Source organism: Ipomoea nil, unplaced genomic scaffold (assembly GCF_001879475.1).
Source record: "Ipomoea nil cultivar Tokyo-kokei standard unplaced genomic scaffold, Asagao_1.1 scaffold3105, whole genome shotgun sequence".
NCBI classification, from domain to species: domain Eukaryota; kingdom Viridiplantae; phylum Streptophyta; class Magnoliopsida; order Solanales; family Convolvulaceae; genus Ipomoea; species Ipomoea nil.
This window is the reverse complement of record NW_017619533.1, coordinates 478,327-488,093: the sequence shown is the minus strand read 5'-3', so window position 1 is coordinate 488,093 and position 9,767 is coordinate 478,327. Positions and strand designations below refer to the sequence as shown.

The 9,767-nt window shown below is 37.5% G+C and overlaps 1 protein-coding gene across 1 annotated transcript; it reads left to right on the top strand.

Annotated features, from left to right (window-relative positions):
- The first annotated feature begins 1,720 nt into the window (after positions 1 to 1,720).
- Positions 1,721 to 3,324, top strand: LOC109166761 (disease resistance protein RPP13-like). Its single transcript, XM_019315650.1, has 2 exons — positions 1,721 to 2,336; positions 2,495 to 3,324. Exons 1-2 carry the CDS (start codon positions 1,721 to 1,723, stop codon positions 3,322 to 3,324), a joined length of 1,446 nt encoding a protein of 481 aa, XP_019171195.1.
- The last annotated feature ends 6,443 nt before the right edge of the window (positions 3,325 to 9,767 follow it).

Genomic DNA, 9,767 nt, shown 5'->3' with positions numbered 1-9,767 from the left:
TTAATGATTTGCACAATCTTATGTTATATATTTCATTAAATACTTTGTTGATGGCATGATTAGGCAAATATTGTTACCGAGTATTGCTTTGTCAATTTCTCTTAAATTTCTTTCCCAGTTGGAAAAGAAAACATTTACATCATATTTTGCTTTCTTTCTCATGTTCTATATGATAATAAGGAAGTCGAAGCTTGTGTTCATTACATAATTTCTGTAAAACAATTTTCCTTCCTTTTGGATTGTGGCATTCAGTTGTCAAAGGGTCTATTTGTGAAGATACAATTAATGGTCTAGCAAAAGCCTCCGTTCACATACATTAACTTTGTAAACACTAGATGATTCTTTCTCAAGTTTTCTTAAAAATTCTTCAATTCCTGGGGGGTCTTGTCCTTCACAGGCCGGCCAGGGGCAGTTTGAAATATTCTCTCTATCAGCCTCCTGCTTGTTGAGTAATAGCAGCAGCTAGCGTTTGTGTTGCTAGTATAGTCCAGATGGTGGTGGAGTTGTCTGCATATTTTGCCTTTTTAATGCTTCAACAGTTCCTTGTCTGCATATTTTGCCTAAACGAAATCCATCATTCAATTTCTGTCTTTTATGATTCTGAAGTGGGGCTTATTAACAACTTTGATTGCATTTGTTAGGTGGACGGATGTCTCGTTCTGCTGGAAGTGGCTTCACTCCACACAACATATATACATCACTGTGGTGGCAGGAGAAGTATGTAATCTACTTTTTGGTCTCTATTTATAATTGACTCATTATTTAACTTGAAAATGAAAATCTATTGATTTTGGTTTAGGAAATTGAACAGGTATTCTATTATTTAATTGCCAGGAAACAACAAATTTACTTTCTTTCTGTCATTAGTTTCAGCTAATTGCTGAGAATTGAAACAAATTTACATTCTCTCCTTGTAGGTTTTGACTGACATCTGTATATGCAGAACTGAGATTCATGTTCATCCATTCTGGATTGCGAGTGTGGTCTCAAATTCCAAGTGCATTATATTTTAAATCACCGTGATCTTCATATCTGAAGCTAATAACTTTGCTAATTCGGGTGTTGTGACAATCAGATCATCTTTGGTACAAGAAGGGTAGATTCTTGATTAGTTTTTTCTCTTGAGGTTTGCCAACTCATTGAATTAGATTCTGCATTCTCTATTAGTTGAAGCCTGTAACTGTCTTCTAAGTTCTAAACTTGAACTTTTTGAGACATGATACATATAATGTTAGGTTGGTCTGAACTCTCAAGTAGTGTTAACCATATATTCCTTGTACCACAATATAATGTCTTGCAAATCTTGAAGATAATATACTGTACTAGTAATCTAGTATTCTCATCTCATGAGATGAAACTAATTGAGTCGAAACTTTGTCAGACCATTTGATTGGTCCATCTCTATTTGATTGATTGGAAAAAAACAAAAAAACAAAAAAAAAAATTGCAGGCCCTGCATACTTTTGAATTATTGCATAATGGAAACTTTAGACCTACTGTAAAGCAAAAGGTTAAAAAAAGCTGTCGGCAAGGAAGGAATTATTGCACTCAGATGAGATAAGTGGCATTAATTACCCAATAATTCATCGATCTTCAACTTGTTTCTGCTAACCTTCAATTCATTCAAACAAACTCAGAAAAACAACTCATCACTTACATTACACCTACTATACACCAGCACAGAGCTAGAGAGAGAGAGAGAGAGATCAGAGAGAATATAATGGCTTGTGTGGCTGTACTTTCTCTTATGAGGACAATGGAGCTTGAGTTCTTGCAGCCTCACCCTCGTCCAATTCTACAACAAAATGAACTGCTCATCCCTCCCAACATAGAGTTGATCCAATCTCTTATTGAGTTATTTGATGAGAATAGGACTGATGGTGTGGAGGCAATTAAAAACTTGGAAACCAGACTCAGAGATGTAGCTTTCAGAACTGAAGATGAAATTGAACTCCAAGTAGTACATCTTTATGAGGAAGAGGAAAGGGATACTCGTGGATGCTCAATGCTTTGCCAAATTGTTCATCTGGCAAAAACTTTGCCTTCTCTCAGACTTCGTCATATACTGCAACAAGCAATAGAAGACATTGATGCCATCAAAGAAGAGCTGGTGAAAGTGAAGGAGGAGTATCAGTTTTCCAAAGATCTACACGGAAGAAATGTTGCCCTTCATGTTTTACCAAAGCCTGATGATGAAGTTATCACGATGGCTCATTCTTCCCACCGTGCTTCGCACTCCAAGGAAATAATGGTTGGAAAACAGGATGAGTTTGAGATTATAATGGAGAAGCTAATCCAACATCAATCCAAGCAGCAAGAAGTTGTCTCAATTAAAGGTATGTGGGAGGTATTGGTAAGACAATGTTAGCAAAGAAAATTTATCAAGATCCATTAATCACTTCCTACTTTGATAAACGAGCATGGACTGTCGCATCACAACATCACAGTAAGAGGTAAATGATCTTAGATCTTCTTGGTTTCAAAGACGATGCAGACAAAAGCAGTGATGGGGACCTAGCATTACTACTCTACCAAAGTTTCAAGAAGTGTCAAAGGTACTTGGTTGTGATGGATGACGTATGGAGCATAGAGGCATGGTATGCTTTCAAAACTTGCTTTCCCGATGATGGAAATGGTAGTCTAGTATTGTTGACAACTCGCCTTGCAGAGGTGGCTAATCATACCTGCTCCAAAGATGACTTTTCTCATCAAATGCAATTGTTAGAACAAAGTGAGAGTTGGGAACTATTTAATGAAAAGGCACGTAAATCTCGCGGTGCTGAATTTGAAACGATTGGGAGACCAGTAGTTGAAAAATGCAAAGGACTGTCTTTGACAATTATTGTGGTTGCAGGCCTTTTTTCCAAACTCAACAATCTAGATGAGTGGAAGAATACTGCCAATGCTCTAAATTCTTCTTCTGCAACTACTCTAGATGATGAAGAATGTTCAAGAATATTCTTATTGAGTTACAGTCATTTGCCCCACAACTTGAAAGCTTGTTTTTTATACTTGGGAATTTTTCCAGAAGATCACGAGATCAATGCTAATCAACTGGCAAGGTTATGGCTTGTCGAAGGACTCGTAAAGGCATTTGAGAATGAAAACTTTGATGGAGTGGCTAAAAGGTACATTCAAGAACTTATGGATAGAAACCTGATAATTTTAAACAAGCTAAGCTGTTGTGGAAGAAAAGTGAAGAGGTTTAGGATGCATGATTTATTGCATGCCTTTTGTGTGAAAGAAGCTCAAAACGAGAACCTTTTGCATGTTGTTCAGAGTGAAAATAGTTCTTATTATCCTCAGAAAGGTTTTCTCTGGTAAGCATCCAATCTGTGAACTTTAACATGTCTACAGTATGTTCTCAATCAAAAAGCTGCAGGTCGTTCCTCTATTTTCTGCGGGACGATAAATCTTTCAATGTCGAAAATTTCAATCTATTGAGAGTATTCTACTATTGCAGTGGAATTGTGACACTCAAGAAGATTGTGGATATTCTCCATTTGAAATTCCTAAAATATAGAAATTAGGGAAAATTGTAAAAAATGCCCCTCTATAATATGTCAATTATCAATGTCACACCTGAATTATGAGTGGTGTAAATGTTGCCCCTCAATTATCAAAATGGTGCACATATAGCCCCTCCTGTAACGGACCTGTGGTTCCCCACCGCTGTACTTCGAATCGAGGGAGAGAAAAAACAGCTAAATTACATATTTACTCCGACTTAACGGTGTCGTACACTAACGGGGAACCACATGTTCGTTACGGGAGGGGCTATATGTGCACCGTTTTGATAATTGAGGGGCAACATTTACACCACTCATAATTCAGGTGTGACATTGATAAATGACATATTATAGAGGGGCATTTTTTACAATTTTCCCTATAAATTATATAGAACTATCCAAGGCTCGGGGATTCTTGAAGTCAAGGTGTAGAAAGAATATAGAACTATCCAGATCTTGGAATCTTCAAACACTTGATTGTAATAGAGGATCATATAGATCAAATGATGGAGGGAACTATTCGGAGTTTCCACAACTACACTATATTCTTTTTTGCGGCTGTTTTCATGGACATCCTCCCAGTTTTGTTCATAAACTTTATGGGATATGAGTTGATGATTGCTCACAAGAATACATTAAGAATATTCCATTCTTAAAAAAAGGTAGGCCTTTTTAGTATGGGCAAAGACAATTACAATGGTTGCATTACGAACCTTGCCTCTTCAGAGCAGCTTGAGGGACTTTGTTTTGATGGTAATGGGTGGTACATACATACTCCAATTGTTGGGAAAATCCCACTCCCTGCGACAATGAAAAATCACAGAACTGACAGGAGCACAAACACAAGATGATACACAATAGTCCAAAAATAAATATCAAACACAAGAACACACGATTTACGTGGAAAACCCCAAATCGGGGAAAAAACCACGGGACCACCACCAACCAATAATCCACTATAATAAATCTTGGGTACAAAGTTTCAGGCTACCACACGAGCCAAACATCCACAAATCATCAAATACAATAACTCTAGGCCAAAGACTTCTATTATATTCCACAGGCCTAAACAGAATACCAACTCGTACTTAAAATATTCAACCACCACAAGCAAGATGAAAAGAATACAAATAGTACGAGAATACCCAAAAGATGCCTGGAATAAATAAGCTGACCTCCAAAATATTTGATGAATAAATCACCCAAGAACCTAGCTCTTCTTCTCTCTCTTTGCCGAATTGGAGCAAAAAAAAAGGTTTCGCTGCTTGGAACTTCTCTGCCCAACTGCCGTAACATATATATAATTTTGGAGGAAAGAATCAAAAGAAGGAAAATTGTTTCCTTAGCAAAAAAAGGAAGATTGGATTCCCTTTCACAATTAGGTAAGAATTGAAGATTCTGCCATCTCCCTAAATTATATAATAATAATTATTATAATTAGGGCTCAAGATGAGTGGAGTTCCAACAAAAAATATAGTGGATACAAATTGGCTTGGTCCAAACATGAGCTATTTACCACATAGGAGGGAAGCCCAACCCAACAAATCTCCCCCTCCCGACTATGTGGAAGATATCGCCATCCCGGCGATAGAGCAACAATCCTCAAACTTCCCTCTTGGCAATGCTTTAGTCATCATGTCAGACCCATTATCATCAGTATGAATCTTTTCAAGTTCAAGCATCTTGCACTCCAAGATATCTCTAATCCAATGATATCTCGTGTCAATATGTTTTGACCTGTAATGGAACGTGGAGTTCTTTGCAAGATGAACTGCACTTTGACTATCACAATAGAGCACATACCTGTCTTGAACAAACCCGAGCTCCTGAACAAACTTCTTCATCCATAGCATTTCTTTACTGGCCTCAACGGATGCTATGAACTCAGCTTCAGTGGTAGACAAAGCAACACACTTTTGCAATCTTGATTGCCATGAAACTGCTCCCCCTGCATAGGTAATTAGATAACCTGAAGTAGATTTCCTGGTGTCAATGTCCCCGGCCATATCTGAATCAGTGTACCCGACAAGAATAGGTTTCTCTGTACCAAAACACAAACTCAGACTTGAAGTACCCCGAAGATATCTCAGAACCCACTTCACAGCATCCCAATGTTCTCTCCCTGGATTTGAGAGAAATCTGCTAACAACACCCACTGCATGAGCAATATCTGGTCTCGTACATACCATGGCATACATCAAACTACCAACAACTGAAGAATAGGGAACTCTTTGCATTTCTTCATTCTCTTTCTCACTAGAGACACATTGCTTCTTACTTAACTTGAAATGCATACCAAGAGGTGTATTCACTGGCTTAGCTTTATCCATATTAAATCTCTCAAGTACTTTCTCTATATACTTCTCTTGAGATAACCACAACTTCTTGTTCTGCCTGTCACGAATGATCTTCATCCCAAGAATTTGCTTTGCTGGTCCCATGTCCTTCATAGAGAAGGATTTACTCAACTCTTGTTTCAACTGTTGAATTCTTGAAACATTGCGACCAACAATCAACATATCATCAACATAAAGCAACAATATAACAAAGTCATCATCAGATAATCTGTTTACAAAAACACAGTGGTCTGAAGAAGTCTTCTTGTACCCATGCTTACTCATAACGGAAGTAAACTTTTTATACCACTGCCTCGGAGCTTGCTTCAATCCATACAAACTCTTCTTTAATCTGCAAACATAATCCTCTTTCCCTTTGACTTCGAATCCCTCAGGTTGCTCCATATATATCTCCTCATCTAAATCACCATGGAGAAAAGCTGTCTTTACATCCATCTGCTCAATTTCTAAATCCAAACGAGCTGCTAGACCCAACACAACTCTAATGGATGAAAATTTCACAACAGGAGAGAAAATTTCATCAAAATCAATACCTTTCTTCTGGCTAAAACCTTTCACCACCAGTCGAGCTTTGAATCGTGGAACTGAAGTGCCCTCTTCATGTTTCAATCTGTAGACCCACCTGTTCTTCAAAGCTGTCCTGTTCTTTGGTGCCCTTACCAACTCAAAGGTATCATTTGCATATAGGGAATTCATCTCATCCTGCATAGCCTCAAGCCATTGTCTCTTTTGCTCGCTCTCCATAGCTTCTTCATAGAACTCAGGTTCTCCCCCATCAGTTAATAGCACATACTGACTGGAAGAGTAACGAGTAGATGGTCTCCGTTCCCTGTTAGACCTTCTAGGAGGATCAACTGGAACCTGCGAAGGAACTTCTTGTTCCTGGTGCACAACATCATCAACATGACCATCCACATCAGCTGTATCATCCTGATTGTCTGGTACAATATCACCGTTCTGGCCATTCTCTTGAACCTCATCAACATCATGTGTATCTTCGCTGGAAACTGGCTCACAGTCAACCAAACTTCCGCTGTCTTGAGATTCTGGCTTTCTCACTTTGTCAACACCTTCAATAGTTTGATCTTCAAAGAACACTACATCACGACTTCTCACAAGTTTCTTCTCAACTGGATCATACAGCTTGTAGCCAAATTCATCAAGACCATAACCAATGAAAATGCAATGTCTAGTCTTCGAGTCCAACTTAGATCTTTCATCTCTTGGGACATGCACAAATGCCTTACAACCGAAGACTCTGAGGTGATCATAAGAAACTTCCTTTCCACACCAAACCTTATCAGGAACTTCATTATTCAAAGCAATAATGGGAGATAAGTTGATAACATGAACAGCTGTGGAAACTGCCTCTGCCCAAAAAGAACTAGGCAACTTTGCGTCATCAAGCATACATCTGACTCTCTCCATAATTGTCCGATTCATCCTCTCTGCTAAGCCATTTAATTGAGGAGTTTTAGGAGGAGTTTTTTGATGTCTAATACCGTGCATTCTGCAATACTCATCAAATGGGCCACGGTACTCACCGCCATTATCAGTCCGGATGCACTTCAATTTCTTCCCTGTCTGTCTCTCAACAAGGGCATGAAACTCTTTAAACACACCAAACACATCACTTTTGTGCTTCAAAGTGTAAACCCAGAGTTTCCTAGAATAATCATCAATGAAGGTCACAAAGTAAGATGCACCTCCAAGTGATCTAACCTTCATTGGTCCACATACATCAGAATGTATCAACTCAAGTGGCTCCGGCTTCTTCGAAGGAGAGTTGCTCATAAAAGAAACTCTTTTCTGTTTCCCTGCCAGGCAATGAACACATCTGTCCAATCTAGCTTCCTTTACTCCTGAACGCTTCTTCTTCTTGGCAAGGTAATCAATCCCTTTCACACTCATGTGGCCAAGTCGTTTATATGCCACAATTCTGATGCACATTCTTTTGCTGCAACATTCACTGAATCACCAGAAATAGAGCTTTGTAAAGAGTACATGTTAGAAGACTTGTTACCTCGTGCAATAACCAGCGAGCCTTTAGTGATTTTCCAATGTCCATCACCAAAGAAACAACAGAAACCATCATCATCGAGTTTTCCTGTAGAAATTGTTAGAATATACACACAATTCGAACACATGTGATAACCTAACCTCATAGCGGAAGCATAATGATCTAGCAAAACTCCAGCCATAGTTGATACTTTGTTGCATTGCATTGTTGCTTCAAGAACTCCAATAGATTAAAGTTTTGTTGTCTACCATTAATCTCCTGTATGAACTAGATGGTGTAGTTGTAAAGCTGCAACAGGAGCAATGGGAGGACCATGCTTAAATAGCCTACATGCCATCATTATAGGCTAAGTAACGGAAACCGTTACTTCATTTTCAAACCACAACATAATGGCCATAATTGGCCTATTAAACTTGCACCACTTAATAGTGTAATTATAATGAAAATGTTACATTCTCCCACTTGGTGCAAGTATTAACTCAAAGAAACAAAAACATGAACCATAGAGATGGTTCCTCTTAATCAGAGTAGTATCTACTTATGATTACAATGTAATTTATTCTCTAAGTACCTTATGTGGTATAAAACTTAATGAATAAACCTTATGTTCATTCTTGATTATAATTAGTTATCAAAAACTAATTATTGCCGCAATGGCTAAATTTGGCCTAATAAACTTGCACAACTTTATTTGTACAATATTAATGGAAAATGTTACAATTTTCCACTTGGTGCAAGTATTGGCACAACCCTTGTTGAAGATAAAAAAAAACATGAATCATAGTGGTATGTCCTCTAAATTAAAGGGTGAGTAATACCATCTATGCATCACATGCATTTTGATTCCCAACTCAGGTCCTTTATGAATAAACCCTACGTTTATTCTTGGTCCAACGTTTGGGATGTTTTTCAAATAAATATGCGCATAACCATAGGAGAAACCATCCAAATTATTACATAGAAGTGACAACATAAATGTACGTACAATATAGTCACATAATAAGTTCCATGTACCATGTACGATCCCTAAAATTCTTATAAGCATGCCTTAAGTAGGGATCCGAAACTATTAGCAAAATGCTAATATATTACATGACTAACTCATTATCTTTAATATTATCGCTGACAACTAAGTTTTCAGAGTCGACACGTCTGTCACTCCTACTCTCCGTATTCTTAGCCAAAGATAATAATTGAGTAGTCCATATTCCAACGACTTAGATAATAAATTCATGAGTCTAAGTCCACAAACGGAACTTTAAACATACACCTTATAAATGATCTCCAAAAAGGAAGGAAGCCCAACTTTCATGTCATAGAGCAATAACGAGGACTTATTAATAATGTAACTTTATGAAACAACAAAATATTGTATCAACATAATCAAAAGTCCTCTAGATTCATCTATATGAACTAACATCATGAGTCTTTGCATGCTTTATGTCTCTCAACACTGAATTTTGAGCCTTTTCAATCTTAATGACCCATGATCAATTTGATGATACGAAAGACTCCAATAAATGCTAAAGAATCTAACTCGTGATAATTCACCATAAACTTAATGCCATTGTTATAATAAAACTATTTATGTTGTTACAACATTTTCATAAATATGTTGCACAACTTGTAGTTCAACAAATTGAACTATTGATTTTATAATAACAAGGCAAGGTGTCTTATCCTTGAAGTAGAGCAATCTTGAAGTGAGATATCTGTAATGATCTTTCCAAATGATCACTCCCACTGATCAAATGGGGCATCTTATTGATCTTTTAAATGATCACTCCCACTGATCAAACCATTACTCCCACTAATAAAGTTATTCTTGAGCATAAATGATATGCACACTAATGATCCTCAAGTTCAACTAATTTAACAAGG